This window comes from Rhea americana, unplaced genomic scaffold (assembly GCF_003343005.1).
Source record: "Rhea americana isolate MKP2758 unplaced genomic scaffold, rheAme1 scaffold_108, whole genome shotgun sequence".
Classification (NCBI taxonomy): domain Eukaryota; kingdom Metazoa; phylum Chordata; class Aves; order Rheiformes; family Rheidae; genus Rhea; species Rhea americana.
In genome coordinates, this window is record NW_028185128.1 from 2,407,164 (window position 1) to 2,421,552 (window position 14,389).

General features: G+C 41.2%; 1 protein-coding gene across 1 annotated transcript; it reads right to left on the reverse strand.

Moving 5' to 3' along the window:
• Nucleotides 1-2,479: 2,479 nt before the first annotated feature.
• Nucleotides 2,480-14,319, reverse strand: ZC3H12D (zinc finger CCCH-type containing 12D). Its single transcript, XM_085310460.1, has 5 exons — nt 13,887-14,319; nt 8,510-8,649; nt 7,185-7,419; nt 5,279-5,385; nt 2,480-4,509 (listed from the first exon to the last, which is right to left on the reverse strand). Exons 1-5 carry the CDS (start codon nt 14,267-14,269, stop codon nt 3,488-3,490), a joined length of 1,887 nt encoding a protein of 628 aa, XP_085166586.1. The 5' UTR covers nt 14,270-14,319; the 3' UTR covers nt 2,480-3,487.
• Nucleotides 14,320-14,389: the final 70 nt, after the last annotated feature.

A 14,389-nucleotide genomic window follows, 5' to 3' on the forward strand; every position in this document is an offset into this window, starting at 1 on the left:
CAGGGATGTTCCGACACCTGGCTTGGGGAGAGTCCACGCAAAAAGTGCAAGATAATATCTAAATGACTATCTTAGAGATAACGCAGGTAAAGCACCTACGCCCAAGGTACAAGTTTGCTTGTTAAAGGCTTTTACAAGGCTTTTTTTTTAAAAAAAAAAAAAAATCTTGCAGAGATGTTCTCTCTCACCCTGTAGAGTATAGGGCTTGCTTGGGTTTTTCTAGCAATCCAACCACTTTTAAGCAGGAAAGAAACCATGAAGCCTATCTTGTTCTATTTAAATGCTTGTGATTAGTTCAAATATTTCCTTCTAAATCCTTCCATTTTCTATTGGAAGGACRTTAGAATAATTGGCAAATACAATGTGTTTGATGCAGATACGGGGTAAGATTATCCGCTTCATCGACTTTCTCGTGGTGTTAATTGTTAGGGTATCTAAGCTCTGGCTTGTCATCAATGTCCTGTGAGGGAGGTGTATGTATATTCAAGCAGCTGAGCGGGGCAGGTATTGCAAGCTGCACAGGACTGTGCTGGGTGTAGCTGTCAGAGGACCACGCTYGTTTTCTCTTCTTTTTACACTGGAGCATGAACTGTTGCTCAGGTGACTTCTACCTGTGACTTTTCAGTGAAATATTTGTGTCCAGTGTCCCTAGCCAGTTATAAAGGACGGCGTCTGTGGCTTGCTAACTTTTGGGAAAGGGTGGGAATAGGGAAGGAAAGAGGGGGGAGCTTTTTTAATTTTAGGATTCTTTTGGCAACTTTGCAAAGAAAACAGTATACCTCTAGGAGGAGATCTTCTTCTGAAAGTGTCTGGACAACCCAAAACCTTCAAGGGCTTTTTAAGTCTCTGAGCCTCCTGGGATTTATGGATTCATTTTCAACTTGGCAGCAAGAGCTGGACTTGAGCGCATCTCAGCAGAGATGCCACAACTAGCTACAGCCTTTTACGACATCCGTGAAAAAGCTACCTATTCCTTTCTGCTAGCAGTCATCCCTTCCCTTACCCCGCGGGTTGCTAAAGCCAAAAAATAAATCCTACTGTCTTGGAAAGCATAAAAGACTCTGCAGCATGAAGTTCTGCGTCCCAGATGCTTATTCTGTGGTGAAATAATGAAATGGCTTGTGCTGTCTGTGGGCTTTTGGCCAACGGCAGAGTTGCTCTAAAGCACTCAGTGACATAACACTGCTGCTGCGCTGCCCTTGAAACAGCAACTTCATGAGAAAAAGCTCACTCAGGAGAAGAGCCAAGAGAAACCAAGTTCTGTTTAGCACCAAAATTTGATTTATTTTCTCAAACATTTTCTTAGCAGAATGCATGTTCTAAGTATTTTACTGTAAGATTCCCTAGTAAATAAAACAGAAATGAAAGCAAAATAAGTTACTAAACATCAGGAGAGTTGCAAACTAATAACAAATCTGTTTTTAAATGTTAGGGTATTCCTGTGCCCTCTCAAAGAAAAGGAGAGAGGCTTATGCGCACATCTATCATCTCATCTGCAAGCCTGAGGACACTATATGAAGGTTACCATGCTAGGTTCAGCATTCCAATAAGCCTGTATTTTGCACAATCATAATATAAGCAATTGATCCAGGAAATGTTTCTGGCCACTTTAATGTGTTGAAAAAACAAGCACTGCGTAGCCTATTTCAGAACAAACAAAGATGGTTATAGTACTCAAGTACTTTTCAAAGCAATTCATGGGACACTTATTGCATGGTTTTGTTTTAATGTCATTTCTGATTTTTATGTATTACATTGTGGAAAACTTACTTACAGACTTACTTACTTACTAACATTCTCATGATCCAAAACTTGCTAGTCTGAACCGGGAAACTATTGGAAACTATTTATAATGACTATAATTAGTGGAAAATGTGTGGCTGCTTTTTTTTTTTTTTGGGGGGGGGGGTGTGAGAGAGAGAGAGAAGTCATACACCTCACAACCCTGTTAGAATTTCTTCATGGAGCCAATTACCCTGTGAACTAAATTGATGCAATTTATTTCCTCAGGATTCTTTAAATAAACTAAACTGCTGGTGGTTTCCAGAAAGAAACAGACCAAAGAATCACTACTATAAAAAAAAGCATTCTGTGATAATGTTACTAAGGCAAATTTCTGTCCCTGAATTCACCTTTTCTAAAATGCAATTTAGAGGTATCAACCTGCTGGTGCCTGGAATAGAGCAATGTTAAATTTGGGCTCGGGAACATCATCATTGCTTGCGATGGTTCTTCTGAGAAGAACCTAATAGACATATTCTGCAGTGTTTGAGGTTTTCCATGTGAATGTTAGACTTCTGCATTGGTGCAGAGAGGCATGGAATAAAAAAAGTTTATAAACACATCATTATTCGCAGGATAATGTTTGTAATGCTTTATGTGCTAGAGTTTTTAAAACATGTCACACTGACAAACTTTGATCCTAGAAAGTTTTTGGCATTTAATATTATTAATTTAATATTTGAACAATAGCCTAAAGAATTCAGTAAAAAATGCAGAGGTTAGTAGCTTCACAGCTTACTAAAAATCAAGTATGTCCCAACAGAACACAGTGTAAATGTTTATAATTATAAACAGCTGTATTATCAAATATGGTCTAATAATTAACCTTTAATTCAACCATTGGTTTTATGTTCACTGGAATAGATTTTTTTTTTCTTGCTACCATCTGTGTTAATTCAGTAAAGCCAAGACAGTCCTGAGCCTTTTTCTCATATCAGGATTTATGTTAAAGATGACTTTCCGCCTTTGAATTATATTGTGCACATTCCCTGAAAAATTTACCTGTAGTTGTTTCCAAGTGTACTGGAATACCTCTACTAGGAATTTAGTAGAATCACAGAATAGGTTTATAAAAACTAGTCCAATCTTTCGGTTTTGCAGGGCTGGGCCTGTAGGCATAGTTGCTTCAACAATTAAAGACCTCAGGCAATAATAAGGAACCAAAGTCACCTTAGAGCAGACAACACAAACTTGTGTTTGTTAGTGGAAATATGCCAAATTATTTTTTATGCTAGTTCAGAAAGCTAGTGATAATCAGCCCATGAAGAGTCCTAAAAAGGGACCCTTTGGGAATGGCTCTTTTATAGTAGCTGGACTACTGTGCTAGGACTTTAAAACTGGTCTAGTGTTTCAAGGAATTAATAAAGATCTATACCATCCTGAAACCAGTCAACAGTGAGATTCGGTGCTACCAATCAATCAGCTCAATTAGGCTGTCTCATTCTCAATTAGGCCGTGAGCCATCTCATTCACTGGCTTTGGAATGACTTTGCCTTGATTTGCACTCAAAGGCAGGACAGCACATACCTGTTTGTTAGCCASGGATGCTCTGGTGGCCCCTACAACACAGCTGGTATATGCTTAACATGTACTGTTTGAACTGCTATAACGCCTTTCAAATCCTTTATAACACTGAGTTAAGTATCAGAATAGCAGCCCTGTCCCCAGGACTTGTGCTTGTGGGGAAAGGTTTAGTTTGGAGGTTTCACAAGTTTCTGTGTCTTTGAATTAGTAAAGTTAAGCTAGCAATATCCTTGAGATCAGGGTACAAAGCCATGACTTCATTCACCTCATCAGATGGGAAAATGGAGCACAGCTCCCTGTGGATGTTTGCTTGCTGGCCAGAAGGTGGTCTTGCAGCACGGATAGGCCAGTAAGCACAGTAAGCAGCATCTGGGTAAGCATATGCTTTCTGGAGGAAGCCAGGACCATTGCTGGAGTCTAAGGGAAAGGGCTGAGGTAGAGGCTGGCTGGGGAAACAATGCTGCTGCTGCAGCTGATGCTCCCTGTGGAAGTGAAGWGGGTCACTGGGAGGCACTGCAGGAGGTGGCATGTGCTGAGCTCTGTTAGGGACATACTGGCTCTTCTGACTCAGCCTTACTGGCACTTGCATGCTGCAACCATGCTGAGGCCAGCTGTGGTCTGGGTGCTCCCTGGCTTGAGCAGAGGGAAGTATCATCTGATGGAAGCTGCATCTTGGTATGCAGCTACAGTCCAAGCTAGGGTGGTGAGGCATCAAATATGGATTGTGCCTGAAGCTGCAACAGTGATGAGGCCTGTCTGTCACCTCCTGGTCTGGAGAGGTACATATGGACCTCTTTTTACAATACGTATCATCACTGATCAATAATGCGGACATCTTTTCCATGAGCTGTTGGTCTCTCTGTAGATTTGGCTGTAACAATCGTTGATCCATTTCCACTTTTTCCACTTCAGAGTTCAGGCCCCTTGCCCAGGCACCAGCTGACTGCTCCTGATAGCTCCCCTTGGACCACTCTGCACAGCAGGAATCCCCCGCACAGCTGCTGGCTTCTTGCAGCATTTCTGTACAGGCATCATGAGGTATATTCTCTCCTCCAATCCTGTAGGGAGACTTCTCTTCCTCTTTCCCCAGGCTTAATGAGACCTTTATTTTGGCTCTGAGCTCATCAGCAACTGATAGCTGAGCTTGATGTGGTCTTTCTGGGTGGTAAAATTTGCATTTATTGCCATAAGTGCATTTTTTTCCTGAAAGAACCAACATCAAACAGGAAATTGTTACTGCAGTAAAAATTGATTAACGCACTTGCTACTTTTCCCCAGTACTGTGCATTTAACAGGGATGTGGTGAACACAGACTCTGAAGAGAGGGAAGTGCTGGTTTCCCTATCTCATTCTTTTGCCTCCTGATTTAAATGTTGCTGACCTAAGTAGCAGTGAAGCAGCAGTGAAAGGATGTAAATGGCTCAGAGTTTTGCCAACAACCTGCCATGTAAATCAGAATGAAAAAAAAATGGTTGAAGTTTTTATGTTCGAGTTGCTGCGCTTGCCGATGGGTTAGGAGACCTACTGATTTTTTAAAATAGCCCGTTGTAGCATGTAAAAATTTTCCTCTGAGAAAACCTCAAATTACTGGAAATTTGCTTGAGGAAGAAAAAAGAAAAAGAAAAAAAAGGTATTTGGACAGCCTTTCCTAAGTTGGGATGCAGGTCCACGTTGTAATGTGCAAAGCATGTGCAGACTAGAGGAGTCAGCATTGACACTGCGCTGGTTTTGGATGCTGTGAACGGGTGAGGATGAAGGAGTGGAAAATAGCTGCTGCCTTTGCTGGGGCTGAAAACCACTTAAAAGAGTGGGAGAAAAGGCACACTTCTGAGCAGCTCTGGCCAAAGCCTCTACTGCATGAAGCCTGAAGTAGGAGAGCGTGTGGCAATAACACTTTCACTTCCCTGCACAGTTGAGAAGCAAGGCCCAGGAGGAAGACTGGTAGCAATTCACAGCATTGCAAGAAACCTACCATATGGGCAAGGTTGCCATTTTGGCTCCGGAAGCACTGGCTTTTTGCTGAGGAAATTATTAAGAGTGGGTCCATGACGGCCTAATGGATCATCAGGAGGCATAAACCTGAAAAAGCAAAGGGCACAGGAGTAACAAAAACACCTTGAACTTTTGGATCTACACTGTTTTCACAATTTATTGCACAAGCTTAGGGCAGAAAACTCTTGTGATCCTTCCAGAGCCTGGTCTCCAGGAATTAGGCTGCATTTTTAAGACAGTGCCCTCCTGTTTGTCAACCCAACAATACTTCAGAAGTTCACGTGCCTGTTGTTCTTTTCTATGGAGTTGGAAAGGTATTAAGGCTTGGCATACCTCTGGCCTCTCAGCAACCAGAAACATTGCAATTTCATTTCCTTTTTTCCTGAAACAGCAGAAAATGTTATGCTAACCAAATTTTTCATCTGTATTCATAGCACTTTGGTCCTCACTAGTCAGCTCACTTCCACCACAAACATTTTCTTCTTACTACATACTTCTTTAAAAAAAAAAAAAAAAAAGAAAAGAAAAGGTGTTTAAAGTCACCACTAAACTCAGAGCTAGAGCTGATCATCTAGTGCAATACATGTGCAGAGTCTTTACAATGATTTGGTAAGGCTTCATGACACAAGATCAGAAATATGTTCAAATAAGCCATTCTTCTATGCCAGTACCTGAATGTGATGCTTCAGGGAGAAAAATAATTAGCATCTGTAGACTTGTTTGCAAATTAATCTTGGTCACACCCATCTGTGCAACAATTCTCTAGTTTTCTGTTAAATATCACTGGGCAATGGCATGAAGGGATGTAACAACTAGAAGGGAGGGGAGGGGAGTCAGTCAGGGAATTTGTTTAGCTCCATAATGGAACTGAAACCTCCACCTCTGGACTGTGGTTTTTGAGAGATTCCCAAAGCTATACAGGAAGGTCTCTCTGAAACTATTCAAATATATGCTTTACAATAACAGCTAGACTTTCTATGGCAAGGGTTCTGAAAGTCTGGCAATCCCTGTGAAATAAAAATATCACTTAAATACTTGTAATCTATTAGTAACTAGGGAAGTAGCCTTTTGATAGTTGGAGATAACAGATGGGACCTTTGAGAAACAGAGTATATTGATGTTTAGTTATTGCATTTCTGTAAACAGTATCAGAAAATTGAAATTCAGTGCCAAATATTTCCCTACAGTTTTGGTGGCTAGAGAACTGTCAGTGCTAATCAAGTGAGTATGCTACACCTTGAGGAGGCATCTCAGCTACCTTATTAGTGCACACTGGACTTCTGAGTGAATTCCCAAGCTAAACTAACTACAAGCATCTCTGTTGCTAAGCAACTCAGACAAGGTTAGTACATACAAACTACGCAGCATACAGTTCACTCTCATAGACACAGTGCGAGTTCAAGGAAAACCTCCCTCAGTGGGTATAATTAAAGAGTCGGAGAAGGCAGGTTCTTATTTCCCTTTTCCTCCAACATTAGGATTATAAAAGCACAGGAACAAGTGCTGTTCTGTCCTCTAGGGCAATTAAAAATGCAGCCAGACAGACAGCCTCCTCTCATTGATTTCATTCTGCTACACTGCTATGAAATAGAATGGGAAAGATACTATGCCTTGGGTTATTAACATGGTAAATTGGATGGGCAGCAGGCAAAGCTGGTCACTAACATTACCATTCAAATAGAGAAGTTGACTGAGGAGCAACGTGGGGTTTTAAGACTAAAGCTGGGGAAAGAGGAACTGTGGAAGAGATAAGAAAAGTTCCAGTAAATTCCTCTTTCAGAAATAGACTCTTGTGCTCTAATACCAACTAGAACTGTACTGATGTTTGAGCTGACTTAGCCCCTAACGGTTAAAGCTAAGATTACTCAACACCAACTGGCTCTTACCTGTTACTGACAAAAGAGTACATGAGTAGTCGCTGCTCAATGAACCATTTCCACTCGGGGTTTTCGTTTTGCAGATCCCGGTAATGGTCATTGGAAACAATGACTCCATCTTTCTCGTAAGCAACTTTAACTATATAGCGGTCATCATAGCAAACGACCCTCTTGCCTTTCACCTTCCGGGATGGGGTATACACAAGAATCAATTGCTTTTCAAGCTCTTCAAGAATGTGCTGATCTGGTGGTTGGAGGGGGAAGGGAGAAAGCAGCAGAAACAGAAGAGAGAAATGAAGAGAGAAATGAATCAATCAATAATGAGCAAGTCTCAGTCACGTGCTAGAATCCTGCAGGAATCTAAAAATGTCTTGGCACAGGATACCTAGTGTGATTTTCAGATGCAATGACATCAAGAGGATGTTCAGCAACTTCAATTCTAGGTCTTTTATAAAAACATCTAACCATAACATTTAAGATGTGTTTCTTTTTCAATTTTTAAAGCTTGTTCATGGAAAGGATGGCTTGAATACTATGCCAGAGGTATGCTGAATCCATGTAATTCATTTTATACTCCAGTAGATGCTAAAATGCTCATAACCCTCCCTGGCATGAGTCTTGCTGGGAGATAAAACATGGTGCCCCCCGCCAAAAAAATTTCTCCTGTCATTGAGGACTTCCTGTCATTCCTGCCTATCACATTGTAAGCTCCAGAGCTACAGAGAAAGGCAGTTCCTGAGTCTTCTCATCTCTAACTGCAATCACATCTCTCTATTTTCAAGCTACTGGCACAAATTTTGCAGGTCTATTTCCGCACAATGTGAATCTCACCATGTAAATCTCACCACCCTCCACATACTTTAGCTGATGCATTTCTTTCTCCCAGAAGAGAAACCTATATAGCTTCTGTATCAGGCTACAAGCTCCTGTAAAAGGCTAACAGAAAATAGTCATACAGTAGTGAACACTCAAGATACTACTGCCTTTGGATCACGTGGCATATATCTGCTCAGAAACAATATCATGGTCTACTGGATGGCCTTACAAGCTCTGTAGACTCATTATAACAAACTCATTCTTCTGTAACTTAGCCAGCAGACACTTGTGCTTTTGAAGCAGACAGTTCCAAGCACTATAACGAAGGCTTGTATAAAATTCTGGTTGACAGTATGCATGTGGCAATAAATTAATGACTAATTTRAGTGGTACAAACCTTATACCTCATGCAATGTTCTCATCTTCTTTACAGGGCAAAACTATACTGGACTCTTAACACCCGTTGTCTCCAAACTGCCCCTACTGTTTATCAAATTATGCTTGGGATGCCAATCTACCTGCGATGGGACTGTCTTGTCGAGGAGGTTCCTTTCTCCAGGATGGTACAAAAACCTTGATGTATGTGTGTCCCCTCTGTCGGAACCAATCCACGGCCAGTCGGATCCCCCAGCAGGAGAATACTTCTTTGTTTCCATGGCTATAAAAAGGGAAGTATGGTGAGCTAAAGTTTTCAGGAAGCTTACAGAGTTCTCTCTAATTGAATCAGGAATGAAAAGGAGAAACAAACAGCTTTTGCATCATTTGCCAGTTTCCAAGACAGCAATACCTAGACCTGAGTAGAGTGTCCTGGTTGGATAAATTCAAACATCTCCTCCAGGGAAATGAAAAATCATTTTATCTGAAGCAGTTTGGATACTCTCAAAACAGAGGCATTCCATCCCCGATTTCTGTGACTCACCTGCCACCTAAGCCTGTTGCTTCCATCTGTATCTAGATGGACTTGGATTTTAAAGTAGGAGCAAGATCTTAGACCCTTGCCAAGACATGCCTCATCCATTAATGATGCGAGGAGGGAGAGTTTCTTTCAACATGAGCCGAAACTCATGAGGCTCTCCTATATGAAACAGAATATGGAAGTTTTCTTCTCTGCAACAGTGGCTTATATAAAGATTTTTATGCACGAGATAGATAGCAGCAAACATGATTGCAGGTCATTCTTCTGCTGATGATCTTTTTTGGAAACAGGAGTCAAACTATAGAGGAACAAGAATTGTGAAAGGCAGGATGGGAAATATGGAGAACTCAGCCAGAGGCATAAGAAAAGGGACAAAATCCCATTGGAGACAGCCACAGATGCCTCAGCCCCRTGGCCTAGCTGGTAGCTTGTCTTGCTTGCCCCAAGGGGTAGGAAATCCCTGGGGTATATGCTAGAGCAGAGGCGGGGAAGAGATTCCAGAGAATTATTAGTATTCAAAACAAGACACAGAGAGCATGCCCAGCAAAACCATTTAGAGATGGTGTCTGTTCTAAATTTCTTTGCCCCATTCAAAGTTTTTTCTGCTTGTCATTCTCTCATCTCAAATTTGACTACAGTTCACATGTAAAGGAAGGTTAACCACCTCTGCACAAGGAAGCAAATGCACAGGCTCTGCATCCAGTCATCAGAAGGAAAATAAATTCTACACAAAGGTCCCAAAATGAATAAACACCCTCACACTATTTATAGAAACCTCATCCTTGTACTTTGAGCTTCCTGGATATCTCCACAATCTCACTCATGTTTTCACTTTTGCAAAATATACATGTAATGGCTCCTTTGCTCAATTATGACACCTATATACAGCAACAGAATGGGTAAGAAAGATGTCCTCGCTCTTAAACGCTTCCCCCCCCTCCGCGCAGTAATTCATGTCTAGATTCTGTTCATTGGCCTCAAAAATCAAAACTCGGTTTTACACGTAATAAAAGTTATCATGCTGTAATGGTGACCACAAATGAAAAATAGTGCAGGTTGGAGGAAGAAAACTGGTTATTTATTAACTGATACTCAGGCAATAGGAGTTTTTTTTTTTTTTTATCATACCTATAATAAATTGCCTGAAGTGTTTGACACATCTAATTTCCATTCCAGTACAACTGCTCTGTTTGTTTTTAAAAGATAGGTAAATCCTTCAAATTCATCTAGGTGACAGATAAATTTGAAGTTTAGGTGATTTCTTCAAATAACTGCCTTTAAAAGGAAATCCAGAAACATCTTCAGTGCCAGGAAACAAAGTTCAGTAAACCAGCAGCCTGCTTTAACAATAACTGGTTTTTTATACTTTCCTAAATTTGAGAAGGTTGTAATTCTAGATGCACCCCCAGTGCAGAGGACAAAACAATCAAATATAAGGTATTTGGTTAGAAAGACAAGCAAAACAGTGAGAAGAGTCACCTGGAACTGTTTCTCAGTGTTATCGCTTAATCCCATTGCTGATACGTTGCTATGGCCAAACATGGGGGAACAAAAGCTACTGTTCATACATCTGAAGTATCTTATACACATATGGTGCACTGCAATATTACACTTAACTGAACACCAATATCTTCCTTGCAATAGAACAGGGGCTTTAAAACCTTTCAACTCCTGCGTGGTAAATGTATATTGCCTGTCAACAGGTTTGCCTCGTTGCTTACCTTTCTAACACTCTCCCACAATCTGTGAGCCATGACTGACCTGTCCTAAATCTGTCCTCTCTCCTTCCCTCCAGCCAGCAACACTCTGTGTCTTAGTTGTGTTGTAATCACTGGTATCCATCTCACAGAAACCAGAGCAGCAATTTGGCTTGGCTGCGATTGTGGTAATCGGTCTATAGTTAGGCTACAGTAAGTTATTTCTTTCCTTTACTTATACATTCCAAGCCTTTTAAAAAGAAAATTAGTCAGAACATCAACTTTCAAAAAAATACAACTGGCACAGTATTAGATAGAGCTTTGAGCAGACAGGAAGCAATTTAGCTACTGGTACTGCACTATGATTTCCCAGTAACCTGTACCTGGAGATATGCTTTATCCATGTTGGCTAACAAACACCATGCTGGTTTCTTCTTCTTTCTTTCTTTTTTTTTTTTTTTTTTTTTTAACACTAGTGAACAGCAATAGTGATTTACCAGGCACGGACACTAGGACTGTATTTTAATTTTGATACAGTAGGTAATCACACCCTTCCTTCCCTTATCTGTAGTTACATTTTTCCACCCTTCTACAGTGTTTTAGGCCTGGTGGGTGGAAAGCATCAAGAATCAACACTAATTCATCCTAATAAGAAAGTAGAGGAACTTAAGAACCTACTTCAGGCCTCAGCTCACCTAATAAAAAGCCTCTGTCCATATTAGAGCTTAAAAACTAGACATGACTGCAGGTACCAGGCTAGATCACTTCTTCATGTGCAGTGAACAAGGTTATGACAGCTCCCTTTTAAGTTTTGTTTTGGAGAAGTTGATCGATAATTGGTGACTGCCAAATCATTCAATTAATTTATTACCTTGAGGCATATAGACCCTTTTCAAAACCTTGAACTCTACAATTGGCCTTCAGTGCCAGCTCTGAAATGTTCCATAGACACCAATCCCAAGGCAGAAATACAAAAAGCTCAAGATATTTTTTTCTCCACACTCAATCTTTTGAACATTTTAGAGCTTCATCCATAACCTGCTGCTTCTCCTGCACATTTTTTGTCATTGTTGATGATGATTTTACAGTAGGGAAACGTAACACCCTTTTTTCCTGGTTATGTTGCAAACAGCCCTTCTCCATGTGACAGCAGCAAACCAGAAATATTAAAATGAGGATAMTCATTTTACTCAATTCACCAAGCCCATCCCATTAGCCAAAGGCAAGTGTCATTCAACATCACTTTGGAAAGGCATCTAAGACAGGAAAACAGCTCTTCCCAGGCTGTGTCAGTTCAGCATGAAGCAGCAAGCTCTATAGTCTTCTCAAATGTTGCAAGTGGTCTTTATCAGGCCTTTCCCAAGACAGAGGTTGGGGATGTTTGAGAAGAGCTCTAAAATATTTGCCTTTCTGAAACTGAAAGCTACTCAGTATTCGTCTAATTCCTCTTAGRTGAAAGACAAGGAATTCACAGCCAAACACCTGCCTTCAATAATGCAGCAGGCAAGCATCACTCCGTCTTACTTGGAAATTCTCTATTCTGCAATAAGAATTTTAATTTTACATGCCAAAGGCAGGGGTGGCTCCTTGAAAACCCATTTTGAGTATGTGGTATAGAAAAGCAGTATGACATGACATGTTAGGTCAAGCCAGCTGCTGCACTTATCCACAACAACATTGGTTTGAAATAATCTCTGCTTGGCAAGTGCATAGGCAAGAGCTGGCACAGTGGGCAGGGTGGTACAGCAAGCAGATTAGAGCACTGTGAAAAATGGAGCTGGAATGCAATTTCACAGAGTAATTAAAGTGACCCATTAGCCACCAGCCTATTCCAGGCCATCCAACTCAGTGGCAAGTGGCATATCTTCCCTTTCATTCAGGTTAACTGGTGTATCTCCTGCCATCTTGGGAACCACGTCTGCTTGCTCCAAAATAAATCAGCCAGGACAGGCTGAGTCAGGAGGACTGAGCACATGGCCAGTCACAGGTATTATTGCCCCTAAAACAAGATGGTAGGTGCCCAACTCAGCTGCTCTGTCTGAAGGCACAATCGCAGGATTCAGAGAGGCAACAAGGACTCAGTATGGAGGGGTCTAGGGTGAAAACACAGACAGGAGAACCCAACACTGCTCCTGAGTTCATGGCTCAGCCGAGGCTAACTGACTAGTGTTCTCTTGTGCATCTATCGTTCCTTGGTCTTCTCCACCTTTCCTGCCTGTGGACTGCCCTGCCTGAAAATCCCCTCATTTTTGGATGGGATTTCTCTCTCCATCCAGAAGATGGCATAATTTGCTTTGTCTCCAGGGTCAGTTGCTGTGAATATGCTTGTCTCTTTTGCCCTCTGACCAGAGGGGATAGGATCTTATCACACCAAAGATATCTCCCACTCTGTTCCAAAATTTAAGGACTGTCTTGGCCTTGCTTAGAGGAAAGTGAAGCTGACTGTCAGGCACAAGAGGGGCTGATAACAGTTCMCATTGCTCAGGTAAATAGAGGCCAAACTACTACTGCATTTGGACTTCTCCTCCACATAGAAATGCCAGGCTCTACATCAGTGAGAGTGCTTTTACGGTGTCAGGACATATTCTTAGGAAATATAATTGGCTAGGATGAATTGTTATAACACTTCCCAGAAACAGAACTATCTAAGGAGGAAAACAGACTGTTTAGCACAGAAGTCAACTATCAATTTCCTGATATTCCTACAAAATGAAGCCAACCCAAAACCCAACAAAAATACACAAGACAGGGACCTTGTTGGGTTGGGCTTGCAAGTCAAAAACAAGACAAATATATTTTTGTTAGGGAATACTGCCACCTGTCTTTATCTTCCCTCTCCCTCTTAAGTCAGTTAAGCTGTTCTGACTATCTCCTCATCAGTTTTTCCTGAAAATGCCTTGGCACATAGATTTAGAGATCCTTGGTACCAACTTGAAAAGGCAGTGAAATATCAATGATGAAGTAAAAGGGAAACAGAGCTGCTGAATCATATTGCTATAAACAGTAACAGTTAGGTAGCTGTTAACTTACAAAAGGTCAAAATGTAGAGCAATCCAGTGATTGCTTTTGGTGTGTGTATTTATGGGCATAGAGACAAAAGGGCTAATATAAATTCTACCTCAGCCCCGCAAAAAAGAAAAGGAATAAATAGTAATTCATATATTATTTAACAAATACATCAGTGCACTTCCCACCTTGGGAAAAAAAAATACTTTGAGCCATCAGCTTTAAAATTCAAAAGCTATTAAGGAAAAGAGATCCCCTTTAGAAATCAGAGCTTACCTCATAGCAACATTGCTGCCATCAATTACGATGGGTCTCAAGTGACCGGAGGAATCACTCCCATCTTCGCCAAGCCATAGTGGCATGTCTGGAGCACAACCTGATCCTCGGGCTACCAGTTTTAGTGGGATAGGCTGAACCTGGCTCTCCAGAGCTTGAGGTTTTCTCCCCATCCGAATCAGCTCTTTCAGTACATCATCCTCCAGAGCCTCCTGGCCCAGGCTCTCTAGCACTTTGCAGATGTCCTGCTTACCATAGCCCAGCTTGCAAAAGAAATCCAGCTTGTTCTGGTGCACTTCCACTCCTGTTGTAGGAACTCTTCTGGAGCGTGGTGGTACTGCCTTGCTAGAAAGTGAACTAGCCAGTGCCATCTTAGCAGGCATTTACGTGCCTTTAAAGACAATATTTCTGTTTTCACAGTCTCAGTCAACAAGCATCAGCTTTAGGTAGAGGAAAGATTAGAAATAACAAAATGTAAGTGTTAAGGAAGAATGTACAATCTC